Source organism: Dromaius novaehollandiae, chromosome Z (assembly GCF_036370855.1).
Source record: "Dromaius novaehollandiae isolate bDroNov1 chromosome Z, bDroNov1.hap1, whole genome shotgun sequence".
In the NCBI taxonomy this organism is placed as follows: domain Eukaryota; kingdom Metazoa; phylum Chordata; class Aves; order Casuariiformes; family Dromaiidae; genus Dromaius; species Dromaius novaehollandiae.
The window spans coordinates 83,583,731-83,602,553 of NC_088132.1; the positions used below are offsets into that span (position 1 = coordinate 83,583,731).

Here is an 18,823-nt window from a genome sequence, read left to right on the forward strand (position 1 = left end):
TTAAAGGAAATGATATCCAGGTGTGGAAACGGTACTTGCTGCTTGGCGCTTCTCTTGCGTTGCCAAGAGCAGGCCTCACGAGGAGGACCAGCACCGTATCCCGGCCCTCGGCAGCCGCCTCTGGAAGGAGCCCGGAGCCGGGGCAGCCGTGCAGGAGGTTTCAGCCAGTGCTTTCCGCGATGGGGAAACCACGGAGACCGCGGGCTGCAAGCAGCTGCTGAGCTGCCCTGCCCCGGGCCCTGAGCAACCGAGCGTGTGTGTCCCTCCAGCACTGACACGGGCATGTCTTGGTACTTGGTTGCATCTAAATATTGTGTAAGCTGGAGTTACATAACATACAGGACCAGCAAAACAAATTTCTGAAGAGAGCAAAAAACCTATTTTTTGTCAAGAGATTGCAGTTCCGAAACGACAGATGTCCATGCATAAATACTGGCAAATGAAACTCCTTTGGAAAGTGGAGGATGTACGTAGGGACCTATTTTCAGACACCGGTGGATTATAGACATTTCACTCTTTCCCAGTTCAGTGATGACATGTTTCAGAAACTGAATTATCTTGATTGATTCAGTCTAACCATTCAGTCTAATTTGTTTTGCTAAACCTAGCCTCTTTTCATAATCTCCTGTTCCGTTTTCAGTGTGGGAACGACTGGAGAAAGGACCTGCAGTATGTGCTAAAACATGAGCTTTAGCTCCACTCATATTAACTTCCCTCATTAGTAATGTGCGCAAACACAGAAACAAGACTTGTTCCCGTTCCCACCTTTGTAGACAATTCTGAAATTCAGTTTGGAACAAGAAATTGGTAACTCAACCCTGTAGAAGATCAGTTCACCAAAAAATGATACAGCTGCCCATTCCTCGCCATGCAGAGGAGGTGTTTGGATTTTGGAGCACCAGGACTACCACCAGATTGCTTCGTTTCCTTCAGCATTGATATTCAAACTTCATGTAGAAAAGCCTTTGATGAAAGAAGCAACAAAAGAAATCAGTTGAACTAAGGGCTCCTCGTACATTTTAAACCTCCTTGTCTCCTCTGGCTTTCACTGCAAAGGCCGTGGCCTCCTGAAGTTCTGAATAATGAATTACAAAATCATAAAACACAAGTGATCAAAGGGTGTCAGAAGTTTGAAGCGCACGTGGAGCAGACAAACCGTAGCGAGTGTCAGCAAGGGAATTAGTAGAGTCATTTAGGGTTGGATTAATTGCTGAGCACATTGTTTCAGGGGAAACAAAAACTTCTGGCGTGCTTTTGCTGTGTTTTACACAATGCCATTGGAAATTGTACTTAGAAGAATCACAATAGGTAAATAATGAGTCAATAAGTATAGTTTTAAAATGTAGGTCTGAGGTTGTCTACAGAGGCTTAAACCTTGACTAAGGACCGAAGTCCCTAAACTGAACAGAAAAGGCCTGTGGTAAATTCCAGCACAATTCAGACACAAAGTGAAGAGAGATTGTAGTTTGTACAGTGGACACTGTCATTTTCATTTAGAAATAATAACCACAGTAGCAAGGAGTGACGGTGCTGAAGCTGCCACTGCCTACCTTAGCCCAGAGATTAGAGTAAATATATGGGGCCTGGGATGTATGAACATCCCCTTTCTGAGAAGATTCATATTGCTGTGTCTCATGGCGGAGGTAGATGTCTTAAGCACCACTCTGTGGACTCTCTGGGGTAAGAGAAGAAGGGAGTTTTCATTCTTCTGAAGCAGAGCCACAGAGAAGCCAGGAGTGTGAATGGCATTGGGACCAAACAGCATGCAAATCAGGAGATTAATTCTGTAAACCAGAGGTTTAGCTATTTGGCAGAGAGAGGCGAGAGCTGACATTTTTTAAATTACTTTGGAGTTTTTATTCCATGACTCCGTAATACAGCTAAACAGCCAAGGTCATTCTCTGCTCCCAGAGGATCCCTCCTGTTCACCATCCTTTGCGACCCATGGCTTCATTGCTCTTAGTGAGAGAGTTGCTTGGTTGCAATAGGAGAGTTGGAGGGTTCCCTCGCCCAGGCTACTCTGTCAGCAGAGCACCCATCACAGGGCTGGTGGGTTTGGGTCTTCTCAGAAGGTCTCAAACCTTCTGAAAAAGGTCTCAGCTCCAGAGAAAGTCTCAAGCCCAGGTCTCCATTCCTGAGTATGTCCTTGAGCCAGCAGCCCAGTGAAAGGTGGACACCTTCCCACACTTGTAAAGAGGATGAGCCCTGCTCAAGGACAGGGCACACTATCAAGGAGGTGAAGTCCAGATACGTGGCCCGAAGTCTGGTTCTTCTCTCACACCACCATAACTCAGAGTAATCATAGGTACAAAGAAACGGGAGGAGGAGAAGGGCCACAGTTATCGTGACAGCCTTAGTTAACTGGATGCATCAGCGTACAACTCAGAACTGAACTCGTGGAAATGAAATGAAATGTTTGCAACTGCTTCTGTATTAAAGCCCACCAGAATTTGCCCCATCTGTTATACTAACATCGCATAATACAGCGTTGTGCCGTGTGCACGGACCGTTTAATATTGTGTTCAGTCTTTTGCTCTCCAAAGGCTACCTGATCATAGATACATGACAGAAGGACTGTGCTTATTCCTCAAGGAGGAAGCCTGCTTGAAGATGAGAAAGATAATACACGTCTATACCTGGATGCACACATTTATCGTGATGACACTATTAAATCAACAATTTCAAGATCTTCATTTTAGTATTGAAATTTTTGTGTTCTGTTTTGCCTAACAAATGTTTAGGCAAATGCAGAGTATGTTCCTTTGAAGAGCCTAAAACAACAAAGGAGGCTGCAGAGAAAGAGAAAAGTATGGGTTACTCCTACACGCACGAGTGTGTCATATCTATAAAATCAGGTTTGAAGATGACACACACTCTACTTTGTGGGTGTTTCTAATAATGTATCATTCATGTGCTTTAATTTTTTAAGAAATTGCAGATCATTTTCAGGAGAAACTGTGCATTCTGGCTTCATCTTGCGTGAAGAAAACAAATCATATCTGAAAGTATTTGAACAAATTTTGAAAGAGCACTTAGTGCTGGTTAGTTTTATTATAGTAATGTAACTGCAATGTTGTTGATGTGTCTTCATTTTGCATTAATGCCTGTCTTTCTGTTCTTCTCATGTCCCTCCTCCTCATTAATGCCATGCATTTAACCCATTGTGATGTGTGCCCCTTGGTGGCTGTTTCTGTTTTGTTTTCTTTTTTTCTGTTTAACTACCTGTTCATTTATTTTGGAATGCTCATTTGGTGCTGTATGAACCCAGACCCCATTGACCCATTAGAAGTTGATTTTTATCCTTTGCTTGATGATTTCCCTACCTCAGTCCCAGATATCTCCACCCCCATGCTCCCACCAGTAGGTGTCCAGGCTGTTGCACTTACCCATGACGCAGTGAGGGTCATCTGGGCAGACAACTCTGTCCCAAAGAACCAAAAGACTACTGAGGTTCGCTTTTACACTGTCCGATGGAGAACCAGCTATTCTACGAGTGCTAAATACAAGGTGAAATTTTAACACGTTATGAATTGATGAGCTATTTCATGTGTTCCTATTTTATTTGCAAAGCCTCTAAATCGACTTTCAGGAACTGCCCTCAGCCAAAATTCCCATGTCAATCAAGGGGAGACTAGCCTGAGTAACTACTGCTTGGTACAACCCTGTGTGTTTGGTTTCATGAAAATGCCATGTTTTAGTTCCACATGCCAATTGTTGAAAGTTTTGAGCTTTAATCTTTACCAGTTAGTCGCAGATGTAATCACACAGCAGTGCAGCATGTATAGGAAGGCATAGCAAGTTCAGTACCACCCGCACCATATGGAAATTCGACCCGTATTAAATAATCCCCTACAGCAAAAATTAAGGTTAGTTTATCAGAAAACTTCTGAATTTTAATGTGTATGACAGCAGCAGGGGTGTACTACTTTCTATATGCATTTTTTTTTGAAGTCCTAATGTTGATGAGAACAGTGTTAAACCAGGTGTGGTACAGCAAAGAGCTGTGGTGAGACAGGGAGTGGAGAGGAACAAGCATGGAGTTGAGGCTCTTTTTGTTTGCTTGTTTTTGAAAAGTAAGCTATCTTTCTGCACACTATTGTCAGCTTTTATATTGCATCTCGTATAATACCCGCCTGCCCCATAGCAAGCATGTCCTTCCTGCCAGGCCCTGTCAAAAGGGTTTTCTTCTCTTGCCTACTGGTTATATTGATCCATACTCAGTTGTTTGCTATGGATATAGTTTTATACTGCAGGTGGATTCCCCATTTTTGACCTATCTCTATCCTAACATCATCAAGCTCATACAACTCCTTTTTATTAGGGCCGCAGAACAGGCGGTACTCCATACAGCACCGCGGCTCCTCAGCTTCGAGCCTGCATTACGTGTCTAAATATAGGCTGGCCTTGCTAAAACCCAGACGACGGCTATCTGCTCTTTCAGGTTCAAAATACTTTTACATACCTGCCTTTCAGACTCTAATTCCTAGTTCTTTCTCAGCTAATTTTTGGAAGAAGCGAGAATGAAAAGGTGTTGCCTTCAGTCCCTTTTCCCAGTGCAATTTTTCAGCTGTCGGCCTTGCCCTTCTCCTGCCCGCGCGGGGCTCGCTGGCACTCAGTGCAGTGCTTGCACTGGCCATGTGCCGCCGCAGCTATCGATTTCAGTTGCATTACTCCTGATTTGCATTTGTGTTAGCTGAGAGGAGACTCAGGTCAGCTGTCTTTCTGCTGCAGGTACTGACCTGCTGTATAGCGTTTAAATAATTGTTCTTCTTTACAGGAGTAAATGCTCTTGCCTTGGTCTTGCGCCTGTTACCATGCTTCTCATAGCTTCAGACCCTGAAGTGATGAACAGCAGTATTAGACTTCTTAATAACCATGATTTTGTGTGCTTATGCAGCATATACTTGGGATTTGTTAACAGTTGTAATAAATTCTCCTGTAATTAAGGATTGCAGAACGATGCACTGTAATTTTCTGAATACCATGGCTTGATCTGATTCTTGCTCGGAGACAGATCTCCGTACCCCACAAAATGAGGAATATGGCACAGTGAAGCACAGAGTCACAGGTCACAGTTATGAAAATAGCTCTCGTGGCAAAATCAAAGCTCCAGAAAAAAGAGCTTTATGTTATGCTGCTCACAGTCAATTACACATTTTTTTTCTGTTGTCCCTGTAAGCAAGGCACGGGTGGGACCTAGCAGGGCAGCTGCAATATTGTCACTGCAGGGGAATTCGCTGGGGATAATTTCAAATAAGGCAGAAAACAGGAGAAGTGTGGATTGAATTAACTTGTACTGGACAGAAGAACATTGAGGTGTATGATCGTGGGATGCTCATGTGAAACTTTGCTCTCAAACATTATCAGTTCAGAGAAGTGAGAGAAACAAGACCGAAATTACCTTTTTTTTGCTATCATCTTTAATTTGGCCAGTTTGTGGATGACATGTAATGAGCTAGTCTGATTTGTTTACGCCAATTGAATCAATCAGAAGCAGAAATGAAAATCAGTCTTCCTAGAGGGTCTCCTTTCTTGAAATATACAGATGTTCAAGGAAACACGGTGAAGCCTATTATGATATTCTTTGAAAACAGTGGGAAAAACTTATATTTTCTTCAGAGGGCTTTGGATCAGGCTTCCATAGCACTTGCATATACATTTGGTTTGAATCTCCAATTCTTTTCAGATTTTTCCCATTAAAGTTTCCCAAGGCTTCAGAAATGTATATTGAATCTAATATAATGAAGGTTTTAGCCTTTCCCATTGAAGTAAAAAAAGTATAAATTTAACTTTGCCCTGTCAACTTTACTTTGTAAAAACTGGCCCAAACAGGCATAGCATGGCATTATTAAAGATACTTGTTACAGTATATATCCCCTTCATCTCCATGTGATATTAACTTCAAGGATGTTTGAGACTATTGAAATGCTAATATTTAGTATAGAGCAGAGAATTCAAAGAAAAATACTCAGTTGGAGACAAATAACTTTCTTTTTACAAAAGAGAAACCAATGTCTTTATGTTCCACTAAAGACTATTTTGTCCGGGAGCAGGCTCGACCCCGACTGGTTTTTCTGTGAATTTATCCTGATCATGTGTAATATCTGAGCACTTTCACAGCGATAGTTATCAAGTTTAGCTACCCTCAGTCATGCTGAACAGCATTTTATGCCACACATCATTTCATTTCTTCCAGAATCTACTCTGGGGAGAAAGTTGTTATTGACTATTTTGAAATCTGGCCTTTAGCGGAAGAATAGTTTCCGTAAATGCTAACAGGTAGATTTTTCCATCTTTGTCCTGGCTGAGTAGTTTATGAACACTCAGGTTAGAAGTACTATCTTTGCTTCAATAGGACTTTTTATAAAGAAAGGCTCTATGTTGGAGTCTTAGTCTTTGCAAATAAGTTGCAAAACTGCTCATTTCCAAGGACTAGGAACTTTGGTTGAGTATGAAGATGATAAAATCTTGTATTGCATTAAGCCTTCCTATTAAATAGTATGCAAAATATCTGTCAGAGCACTCAGGATAAAACAGCGCACCAGGGAGACTTACGTTGTACATTCATTAATGTGTCTCAAAAGTAAATTTCTCCCACTTCCTCATGAAAATTACTGCTTTATTCTGTAATGCATTAGAAGCTAGATATACCATTTTTAATCAGGGTTCATTGGTTTATTTTGTATCATTCGATCTGATGATGAGCCTCAGAACGGCATTACCGGTGAATACCAGCAAGGTGCCTGGTTATAAACTTCTTTCAAAGTGTGAACATCCATTTAGTCTTCTGATCCAAAGTCATATATGTGTTGTATGAGGATATCCAGTATGCTCTTCCTTTCTAGAGTGCGAGTCCTTATTCATTAAAGTTTTCGTCCGTAGGTATAGAAATATTTAGAAGTGTGCAGCACCTTTAACTGACTTTACTGTAAGTTGCTAACACTGGAGGACTGGACACGAGGCTCCGAAGCTTGGGAAGCATGCCATTGGTTTCGTTCAGTTGTCACCAGTTTATCCCATAATTTTCTTCTTGTTTGTCTCCACTGATATTAGTGCAGTTTCTCTCGAACTGTTCCTTACTATGGGCTAAGGGAGAAAGCTATATCAGCTAAATGCAAATGATTAATTTAATATTCATATCAACCTCGAATTGTTTCGCTGTTCATAACAAATCGTAGTGAAGCAAATCAATAATGTTTCAAGTATAATATAAAAATAATTATATTTAACCAAGCAAAAGTGTTTTGTGAATAGAAAAATACATCTTTATCCATGTGTCCTGGGACATATTTTGATCCCTTTCATAAATAAGTGTTAAGACCAGGAGCTGGAAAGCCTTGGTCAGGACCGGTGCTAGAGGCGCCACTGTGCCTCTACTAAGACTCAGTAGATATTAAAAATCATTTTTTTGAGAAGGAACTCATCAAAGAGGCTGGAAATCAATGTTTAAGTTATGGAAATGTTCCTATTTTTTTCCTCATATGGGCATAGATGAAGGCCATAGTGTTACCTTTCAGTTTGCATTTGAAAAAAAAATGCATCATAAATTGCTTTGTCTGGGAAAAGAGAAAGAGAAAGCATCACAATAATTTATTTAACTGCCTAAATTGTAGGCACCAAGTTTAGTATCATATTTATGGTACTAGAAATAGTTCTGTTAAGGTATGCAGTGGCAATAGACCTATTCTGCTTGAAGAAGGCATTCATTGGGACTATATTTTGCTTAGTTACAAGCAAAAAGAGTTGCTTTAAAGATGTTATTCCCTGCTTCTCTTTGCAGTCAGCAGATACGACAGCTCTGAGTCACACCGTCATAGGCCTTAAGCCAAACACCATGTACGAGTTCTCCGTCATGGTCACCAAAGGTCGGCGGTCAAGCACGTGGAGCATGACCGCACACGCCACAACCTATGAAGCAGGTATGTCGAGACTTGCTGAAATGATTCTGGGGTTTTTTGTTTTGTTTTGTTTTTTAAATTGCATACATTAGTGCATAAATCAGTAAAAAGGAGCTTTCAAGTTCTAAAATTCAGTGTATACCTTGCCCCATAAATGCAGTATATAACTTTCGATGTTAGTGATTTAAAACAGTTTTCAGTTTTCAAAGAAACCTAAGATCAGGTGAGAACAAGAAAAAGAAAGTCAAGTGAGCAGTCTTTTCAGCCTGTACATTATTTAACTCAAAGACACAATTATCTACTCTGTAGAACATGTTGTCTTGTATAAAGGCCCTTCTGACTGGTTGCGTAAGGCATCTTTCCTATGCTCATCTATATTTAATTTCCAGCAAACAGCCATCATTAATATTAACAGTATACTTATAATAAATAAATACACTTTAAAGATTTTATGTAGCTGCTATTCGCAAATGTTCCAGTGGTATTTTTCAAGTCGAAAGCTATTACCTGGAAGCTACTTCAGATTCTGAAGGAGACTAAATGCAATTTTGGTAACAGACATCAGATGCATATTACATGTAGCACTGGTTTGGTGGGATAAAAATATTTGGAAAAGGCTGGAGGCTTAGAGATCTCTGTAAGTGAGACGATAAAGTCCAAAACTTTATTTTTTCTTTATCTTTTGTATACCTACACATCACTGCAATAGGGAAATAGTATGCCTGGGCTTTACTTCTAGTTATCCTGCAGGCATTAATGGAAGTGTGTATTCTGATCACAGAATTCCCTCGGCTGTCTTTGAGAAAGACTAGTGTTTTCCATTAAATTTGCTGTACATTTAAAATAAGCTATTGAGCCCCTTTTGTGAAAATGCAGAATAGATTTACTTTTAAGTAACTCCACTGAACTGCCAGGCCTCAGCAGCAGAGAGGAGCAGCCCCTGGGCAGGGAGAAGATCAAGAAGTCTTTGCTTGCTCTGTCTAATTCTAGCTGAGCTCCACAACCCCGGCTACCTGCCTTTTCATTCCTTTTGGCAGTGGCATCCCATGCTTCCAGCCTCTCCTCTCTTACGGTGAGGCCGTATACTGCAAAACCAGTAGATTTTCCACAGTCTTTGTGATTTCCTATATATCATGATATATTCCCTTGTCCGTGGGTAAGAATGTGGTTTTGCTTAGAATATTTTTCTTCTTCAGCTCTTGTAGATAGCAATACACACATTTGGACACCAGTGTAATAAGTACTATATATTTCCGAGGGTGACTAATGGCCTTGAAAACACTGTAGGTACCATTACAAATCAGTGTCTACCAACATCTCCCAAATAAAGTCTGCTGGTAAATATTGATTTGTTTTTTGTTTTTTTTTTAAATGAAAACCACAGTACATGCCAGTTAATTAACTGAGGGAAAATAAGAGGGAATATATGTGTCCTTAGATTTTCCCATGCGATTGCAATGCAATTATCTGAGCTTGATGGAGCAGCTCTGTTAATTAAGGGCATCCTGCATTGCTGATCTTTATTGCCTATTTTGTACCCATTTTGCATGCTGAATTTCCAGTAATGTTATTTAAAAATGTTCATATCAACATCAATGTAGAATACACTAGAGGTTACTAACATGGGCTGGGGAGAATTGTTATGCCCATAATTCAAAAGCAACTCTCAGAGCTAAGTCCCTTCCCCAGATCTGCCTACACAAGTCTTACTGATGTGAGAGGTGTTAATGACTGCTAAGGGAAACATCTAAAGCTTTGTTTTTTCTCGTGCTATCTTATGTTCACAATCTGCTGAAAGCAGAGCTCAACTTCAGCCACTCAACAGGACTCATAAGGCAATTAGCAGAATGGAAAGCCCACATTACAGGAGGAGACTTGCCAGCTTTAGTGGTTTAGCCTCACAAAAGTCAAAAATCTAGTGCGGGAAAGGGTTAGTGCATGAAAACATGTCAAGAGGGTAAATAGCAGAGAAAAGAAAACTGTGTAAGGTAAAGATGCTGTTTGCATATGAATAGATGGATGCACTTAGGCAGAAATGCAATGATGTGTGTGACACTGGAGAATATTGTAGAATAGACTTAGAAAAAGTAAAGGGAAGGAAAATTTTACTTTAGTTTATGAAAGGGATATCATTGGCAGTTGCCTGAAATAGCAAGGCAGTCCAAGATGTTTCTTCCAGTGCGCTGTTTTTAAGCTGCTGAGCCGATGCCCCAGCCTGGGTGGAAGCTGAGGAGCCTTTAAAGGCAGCACAACCCTCCGGAGGCCTCTGGCGTAATGCAGCCTTCCCTAGTGCCGGGGGTCTCGTCCTGCTGTGCGTCACCTAGGCTCAAGAGGCTTCTCAAAGGGCTACGCTTTTGTTTTGGGGCCTGCCTACTTCGGGCTAAGAAAGATGCATTTGGCTAGGAGCAGTGAGGATGACAAGGCTGAAGGTAGACACTGGGAGTCCCCGTGGTGCTTGCTGTGGCTGTACAAGACCAAACTTGTTGTCCCAGCACATGCCATCAACAGTCTGCCATGGCCAGACCTTTCTGCCCCAGAGAGCATCAGCTGGTGATCCATCACCTCCTTAGTAAAATACTATGGGTAAGAAAAATGTTTGTGTTTCTTGTATGCATTTCTTGGTCGCTTGGGATTCTCCTTCTGAAAAGCTCAAGTGATGCAGGTAGCAGGAGAGCATTTGTCCCATGTTGTTTCTGATGGGAGCCTGCGTGGTGGCTAGCCGTTCCCTTCCCTCATGTTCCTTAGGATTGTTGCAGATTTCTCATTCTAAGATTTATATGTGTTTGCTTTAGACTGGGCTGGTTTAGCTCAGCATAACCCAACTGATTTTAAAAGCAATACTTCATAAAATGGCTTTGGAGCAGTTCTTCAGCCATTCAAAAAAGTTGTTAGTGGAAATACGGGTAGGACACATATGATATGATGCTCGTATGCTGTTATGTTATGCATAAGCTTTAAGTTATCAGCAGCCTGTGTCAAAGCAAATAAATGAACAGTGAGCCCACCGCCAATATGGTACTCCTCACTCCTGTTTTTCTTTTTTTTAATAATTGCAAATTTTTTTTTCTCCTTCATAGTCTTATCACCTTAAAATATCTGAGACACTATGTAAGACCTTGTGGGCAGTGTATAGTAAAGCAGAGCGCAAAGCAGACGCTCAGTCTGAGTCACACATCGACTCAGAAATGCAGCCTTCCGTCCTTATACAGTGAATATACCAAAGCTAAGAATTTGCTGTCATCTAAAATGTCCGTCCAAAGTTGAGCATGTATTTAATAAATATGCACAATTGCATTTGGTTTTATACTGGCAGGTACCTAAAGATGTTCTTAATAGAGAAGCCACAATATTATCACTGTTACTAAATGTATTGGGCTCCCGAAATGTATTAGATATGCTTGAATACCTCAATGATGATTTAGATATAAGGACCAATATTAGCTGTAGGAGGATAAGCGCTATTCAGCAAATCCTTATGTATCTCCACTTAGTGTTTTGTACAATTGCCATTATTATAATTTCACTTCTAGACAGATCATACATTACATATTTGAAATGCATCTAAGGATCCCTGCATTTGAAAGGATCTAAGAAAGCAGTAAATGCGTACCAAATAGTTCGTTTCTGTTACAGTATGTAAGGAATTCAAGGGAAGGTGAATAACTTCTGTTTTCAATTATTTTCATTCTTTTCAGCTCCAACCTCTGCGCCCAAGGATTTGACAGTCATTACACGGGAGGGGAAGCCCCGAGCTGTCATCGTTAGCTGGCAGCCACCGTTAGAAGCCAATGGGAAAATTACTGGTAAATGTTTACGTTATCCTGTATGCTCCCTTACATTTTACTGTTCTGAGCATTCATTCCTTATTTTCCTGGATACCTCTCTGTTTTTTTGCAGAACACTATTTGATCTGACTTTATTTTTTCTTACTTTTATCAGCCAGCTTGGTCTAGGAGTGGATTCAGTTAGAGATACTGCAAGATTTAAAACTCAGTGAATATAAATCTTTTATATGCTAAGACTACTAATATAAGTTAAACATGCAGCATTTTAAGCAAAGGCTTGGGGATATGGGCTGCCCAATGATAATTAGGAATGACTAATAAGTAGTTTGTTTGGCAATAATGCAATATGTAATATACATAATGATAGGTTGCTTGGTACTGCATATAATGGTAGGCTTTATTGGTAGATATTTAGCTATACAATAACAATTTAAAGCAATGATGATCAGAAAGAAAACTAATATTGACTGACAAGAACCGAACTTAATGGATGCTTCACAATTACAGATTTTATTTCCCAAAATATCAAATATAACCTTGGTACCTAATTAAGACATCCATTACAAGCCCATAATGTTAATTTAGTATGAAAAATATAGTCGAGTTCTATGTGAGATTTTGCATTTAAATGATCACTTTAGGCTTTAATAGACATCTCAGAGGCATATAATTATTAGGAGAAATATTGTTCAACTTCGAAAATGTGCACATTATGGTCTCTTTACTACAAACAATTGACTTAGGCAAGTTCTACAACAGATTTTTTTCATGTGGGAGAAAGTGTATATGTCACCATTACTATTAATAATCCCCACTACACACTGCTGAAATATTGAGAAATATAAAGGTAAGAGCAAGAGTGCTTCAAAATAATGTCCTGTGTGAGCAATTAGAAGCAAAGAGCACTACATCTGATTTTTGGCTATTGTAGATCAGCGTGGCTTCGCAGGCATCAAGTGAGCTATTGTGAGTTACACCAGGAAAGTATCCCACTTTCTATTACCGATAAAATAAAGATGTATTTCTACTTGATCATTGCCCAGCAATAACAATTCTTAGGTTAGAATTGCTTAACCGTGTGCGTGTGTGTGTGTGTATAAAGTGTATTATAAGCATAATATATTATTGTATAATTTCACTTATAATATGATTATAATACATTATAATCAGAACTTTACATTCAGTGACCATGTCCAAAAGGTGGCTATTTTGATGAAATGGTTCCTTTTACATTAGTCTAGGTTAATTACTAGACAAATGATCGTTCTGATGGACAATACGATAAAAGGAGCGCTCAATGATCCTGATTCCCCAGTGATTAAAAGACAGAATAAAATAAAAGCTTTTTTGATTTCCAAGGTGTAAAATGACTCAGTGGTGGCAACTTTTGTAGAGCGTTTCCGTAGAAGCAGCGGTCAGCCCCGAGAGTGGGCTGGGTGTCCTGAGGTCAGCACACAAACTGCTTGGTTGTCGTACTTGTTTGAGGAACAACTCTAGGATTTTTTACTGCATATGTGGTCAGATGTTTCTTAGACATATCAGGCGAGGAAAATAACTCCCGGTGGAGAGTAGAAATGTCTCTAAGAAACAAATCTTCGTTCCTGCAAATGCTTGAGCAAGTGTATTCGTGTTCATGCATGACAGTGGCTGTCATATCTTCATCTTTATTAATTCACATGTCATGGTCAGAGAAACTGCTTAGTAACCCCAAACTACAGTTCTCTAAATAAAGCCCTATAATGCAAAATGTGCAAAAAGAAAGAAAAAACCTTACCATTTTCATCCTAACGCTACTCTTCCCTGATCAGTGCAACTATTCGTGCAGAATAGGAGTTTTGAAAAGCATTTTTGTTTCAAAAAAGAGTAGGGGAAAAGTGATAATAAGGCTTATCCCAGTTTCGTAGTGCCTTAGGATCTAGGCACAAAAATGAAGTGCAGGATACCTGTGCAGGCTCTTCAGCTCCTGTGGCAGGGCCCGTAACACCAGCTGCGGACTGTTTCCTTTGCATAATACAACTATTTGGCATTGCCACTCCTAGGTAAGTGTCTCATACCAGGTGCGTTACTCTGGGAGGAGATACCTGTCTCAGCCAGATTTGTTCTCTTTAAAACACGTTGCTGTTCCTCTTTGCTTTAATAGCGCTGTCGTCGAGTACGTGCCCAAGGGGACAGAAGCCCTTAGTTCAGTTTCCTCTTGTGCTTGGAGGGACTCAAACCTGGTTATAGAATAAAATGGGAATTACGGTGTTGGATATCCTCCGGCTGGCTGAGGAGGGAATTGGATCCACACGTTTTCCTGCCTGCACCAAGTCTTTCCCTTTTCGCTGCAGAAAAGCAATAGCAAGTGCTATACAATTTCCGTGAAAGCGTGACGTGTTTTCAAAGCATGCCTCCAGGGCTGGCCTTGGAGCTGCCCACGTGGCGTTGAGACACCCTTCAGCTCCATCCTTTGGTAGCAGCAGAGCTCAGGCAAGGGCTAGAGATCTGCTTGTGTGGGCCGGGGTGTTTCTGTGCTTGCCAGGCAGCCTTTGAGAATGACAAAAACAGATATTTTTGAAGTTAAGGCAGCTGTAGGTGTTGAGGGTCCCCAGGTGAGGTTTGATTTCCGCAGAGGCTTTGGAGGCCTCACTTACAGACATTTCACTCGAGAACAGGACTTTCCTTCTGTCCAAACTGTAATTTGCCAGGAAGATTACTCCTAGAAACTGTTATTGTTTCCTAACACTTGCTCTTACATGGCCTTTGACTTGAGCTTCGGGTTCTTCTTTTTTTTTCTCCAAATACTTTTCCATAGGGTTGCCAGGAAATATTGGATGACTTCTCATGAGCCACCAGTAAATGACGTGCATCATCAATGCCGTTTGGTTGTATTTCAGCACTGAAACACTAAAGACTTATACCATAGGGTTTGTGATGGCTGTCAGACTGAACCATGCACCTGAACTTGGCAAATGTGCATGTAACAAAACATTTTAGTGTATTATATATTTTTATATTTGCTAAATATATTTTTACAGGTAATATTGTAATTGTTATTTTGTTCTAAAAATAGACAAATAATAATTAATTGTCAAAACATTCATTGAAAATGTTTTGATCAAGAGACATGCCATTACTGTTTTTTTAAAAAGAAAGCACTAATTGTTCAGAAATCTGAACTTCGTATGCATGTCGTAAAGCAAGGAGGTTAAATGTGGTTTAAGTACTAACTGAGAGACCGTGTTTATGCAGCTTACATCCTCTTCTATACTTTGGACAAGAACGCTCCCATTGATGACTGGATTATGGAGTCCATCAGCGGCGACCGACTTACTCACCAAATCATGGACCTCAACCTAGACACCGTTTACTACTTCCGAATCCAGGCTCGCAATGCCAAAGGAGTGGGGCCTCTCTCTGATCCGATTTTCTTCCGGACGCTGAAAGGTTTGAAACTTTGTCGTGTGGATATTAATGATATGTGGGATTTTCTTATGCCTCAGCAGGAGCTTTGCAATTAATTCCATGTCAGCTAGAAGAAATCCTGCTACTTACTGAGAGATAAAAGCAAAATGCTATATACAGCGGTTGACAAAAGTAAACCACATAATGAGGCAGCAGCTATATTTTTAAATTCAGTCAACTAGGGGAAAGCATTCTGACACGACCTGACTTTTGTCATCAGTAATAAAGCTAATTGGATCTGACGGGATTTCTCTGGGGAGATACCTGTTCATTTTGGATCCTCTGGTGGCTGTGGGAAGGGGTGATGACTCACTCTCAGATCAGCAGCGCCGGCATGCAAAATGCTGTCTGAGACGCAATCTGACTTTGCATGGGGAACATTGCTCCAGGTATTTTTTGGTGCCTGTCGTTAACAGCTGACGTATCAACAGCCGATATCTCTTCCTTAGTGACCACAAAGAAGGAGCAGGCAAAATGAGGGCGCCCATTTTGCTGGCTAGTGCCAGCAAAAGGTATTTTATGAAAAAAAAAAAAAAGATGGTAGATGTTTTAACAGGGCCATTGCGTTTGTGAAAGCAAAGGACTGCACATATAGCAGGCTCCATTTCAAATTAACGTGGAGAGGTACCCTCTAATATCATCCCTGCTGCCTACCTGTGTAAAGGTCTAGCATGAACTACCCATAAATTATTAGTTAGTGAGATGTAAGCAATATGACCGTGAGTGGGAAGCAGGATGTTTGCAGCAGCTCTACTTACATTTTAACTGCCACTCATGTGTTTGCACGAAAGATGAAATTACTCTAAGACATGTAATTAATGAAAAAATCAAATGACATAAACAGTGAACCTATTCTAGGAAAATAGCGAGGCATACAGGAAAACATTTTATTGCTCTGTCTTTTCTAGAGAAACTCCAGAGATTTGTATATAAAAATAACATCCTGGCAGAAAGTAATTGCCCCTGGAGCTAGGCCAGACCTGAAAAATCACAGCTGGAGGGAAATTCAGATTCAAACCTGTACGAGAGAGGTTGGGAATTAATGTTCCAATTCAAGCCTCTTTTTAATCAATTATATGTGACTTCATTTAATGCAAGCTACATAAAAGCTAAGCAAAATGAATGAGTAGTGATGACACGTGATTCCTGGATCACTTCTTTGGGGTTTTTTTTGGCTAGTTTGTTTCTGTGGCAAGAGTTTTATTCCCGTTCACCCTTCAGCAGATGTTTACCGGAGTAGCCATTCGGGCTATTCCTGCTGTCTTTGAAGGGAGGAGGAGAAACCCCCTTTTCAGGCAGTCCCTCGCACCCATCTTTAAGGAAATGTTTCCATGGATGAGCGAGGGCGTGCTGCGGTGCTGGCAACGAGCTTGCCCTGTGAGCTTCGCTGACGCTGGTGTCTATAAAACACGCTATTGACCATCGAGGCTGAGAGCAAAAGCCTCATACAACAGTTTTCATGAATTAGCAAGACTTGGAAAAATGAAAAATTTTATCAGTTTATTCTGAGCTTATCACAGCCTGTGCAGGTTCGCGGGACTTGCTTGTCCAAGCCATGTTTCGCTTTGAGTGAATTCTTGGTAAGATCCTGGTTATTCATCCTCCACTACCATGAAACGTGAAGAGAGAGCACTTTGCAACTGCTCCAGCTCTGTCAAGTGGATGGTGCCAACTTAATTTCATGCTCAAAGTTTGTACCAAGGAAGGAAAGTCTGTTTGAGTTTAAAATGAGTCAAAGCATCAAAATATAACAAATGCAGACTAACAAGATATCAAAAGATATAGAGACCCGGAGATCTAACTAAACCAGAAGATTAATGGACTAGATATCACCTACTTTGTAGTGTTTACACAGAGCACTGTAAAACTCATTTGGGAAATGAATTCCAGATCAGACAGCGTCAACAGATACCAAAAAGATAAATCTATAATTTGTTACATCTTGTAACAGCCTACAAGGACTATGTCTAATACCCTGCCATGAATATTTAATGATATCCACCCTAAATATGTCACGTTCAATAATATTCAACTGTTTTTTGACAAATCTGTCTCTACATTTGAGGTGAAAAGACCTCTGAAGCCTTGAGTGCATTCTGAATTATGCAGAAAAGTTGGTTTCCTGCCCTTAATGATTATTAACAGAAGATATGTATGTGCCATGTGGTAATGAATGCTCTGATAGCAAATATATGCCCTGATCAGAGGAAGTTTTAAACTACAAGGAGCTAAATAAGCATCAAAGATCCACTAAGTCACCCACGGTCTGATTTTATATATTATAGCACATAAAGCTCCTTCAAGGAAACCGAGCCATTACTTGTGTTAGAATTGCAGTGTGAGTATTTGTAGTGACTTGGTTCTGCTAATGAAAATGTAGTGATCTGTGAGAGAATAGATATGTTTAATAGTAAATAACAGTACCGCAGGAGCAATGAGTTTATGTTCTTCCACCTCAGCTCCACGGATAATAATATACAGTCAAATAGGCAAATCTTTAGCTTATTGTTGTTGCGCTGTGGACTCCAATGAATATACGGGAGTTTACATCAGTTGAGGATCTGCTTTTTTATGCTCTGGCTGGCTGTGGCTAAATCTATCATTTAAAGCATGAAGACCCTGATGGATATTCCTGTGAGCCTGGAACAGAAGCTGGGTGAAATGTGGTTAACCAGCCCACATTTTTGGCCCAAGGTATCTAATAACAAAACTTGAGGTCATTCCTGGGATTTTTCGTAGTCCTAACCAAGAAAATCCCTGGATGACTTCAGTAAATATCATATATACATACACACACACACACACATATACATATATAAATTAATATATACAGAGCATGCCCAAATAATATTTGTATGTTTTGCAGCCTTCCATAGCATGTTGTCATGGGTTTCCCCTGAAGTTAAAGTCCAGGTCTCAATGTCCCGTTACTTTTGCAGTGTATAAATGAATCATATTAAGAAATACATTCAGTTGCAGAAGTAAATACATACAGTCTGAGGTGTATCTGCAACTGCCCAGTGAAACACGACAACTAACGAGTGAATGGACTGGTGACAGGCAGGACTGAGGATTCCCTCAATCTTTCCACCAATTTATCAGTGATTTTTTTTCATCTGTAGCAGAAACAAGCAAATCTCAGAATTGCATTTACTGGATTTACTTGTGCTTCCTTCCGCCGAACCGTAACTGCTCTGAATTTCAGACAGTGTTTACAAACAGACCTTAGTTGTGTGCTGGACTCCATTAACTAAAGAAAATTAAAGAATAGTATTCAGTTTGTCAGAGTCACACGAAACATTGCATCAATGCAGATAAAATGAAAAAAAGTTGCCTATCGAATGCCTAGTCAGTATTCCGGAAACACATGTGCATATAATGAAGCTATAGACATAATTTCAAGCGTGAATAAAACGCTAGATTGGATGTGTCTCCAAAGGGGTGAGTGGAAGGGGACAGAGGAAGAGAGGAGGCCGTGGTCTCAGCTCTATAACTACTCTTAGCTATTACCATCGTGCTAAGATCCACAAGGAAAACTTCATCCCTGGACTTTCTCGAGGACATCAGGATTAGATGTGCCATTTCCGTGCCATCCCTAAAAGAGCCCTGAAATCACAGATGATGGCCGAGTCCCCCCTCCGTTGGCCGGGAGGATGTGGGGCAGCATTTTTAGCACTGCAGTGCCCTCTAATGCTG

At 40.5% G+C, this 18,823-nt stretch overlaps 1 protein-coding gene across 4 annotated transcripts in view; it reads left to right on the forward strand.

Moving 5' to 3' along the window:
* The window catches only part of LOC135324656 (netrin receptor DCC), a 547,074-nt gene that overhangs the window by 468,937 nt on the left and 59,314 nt on the right, over nucleotides 1-18,823 (forward strand). The window contains exons 17-20 of one of the 4 annotated variants that reach the window (XM_064501341.1): nucleotides 3,269-3,507; nucleotides 7,781-7,919; nucleotides 11,594-11,701; nucleotides 14,915-15,109. In XM_064501341.1, coding sequence (XP_064357411.1) covers nucleotides 3,269-3,507; nucleotides 7,781-7,919; nucleotides 11,594-11,701; nucleotides 14,915-15,109 — 681 coding nt within the window. The remainder of the gene's footprint in view (nucleotides 1-3,268; nucleotides 3,508-7,780; nucleotides 7,920-11,593; nucleotides 11,702-14,914; nucleotides 15,110-18,823) is intronic. The other 3 variants (XM_064501342.1, XM_064501343.1, XM_064501344.1) reach the window with 3 other exon arrangements.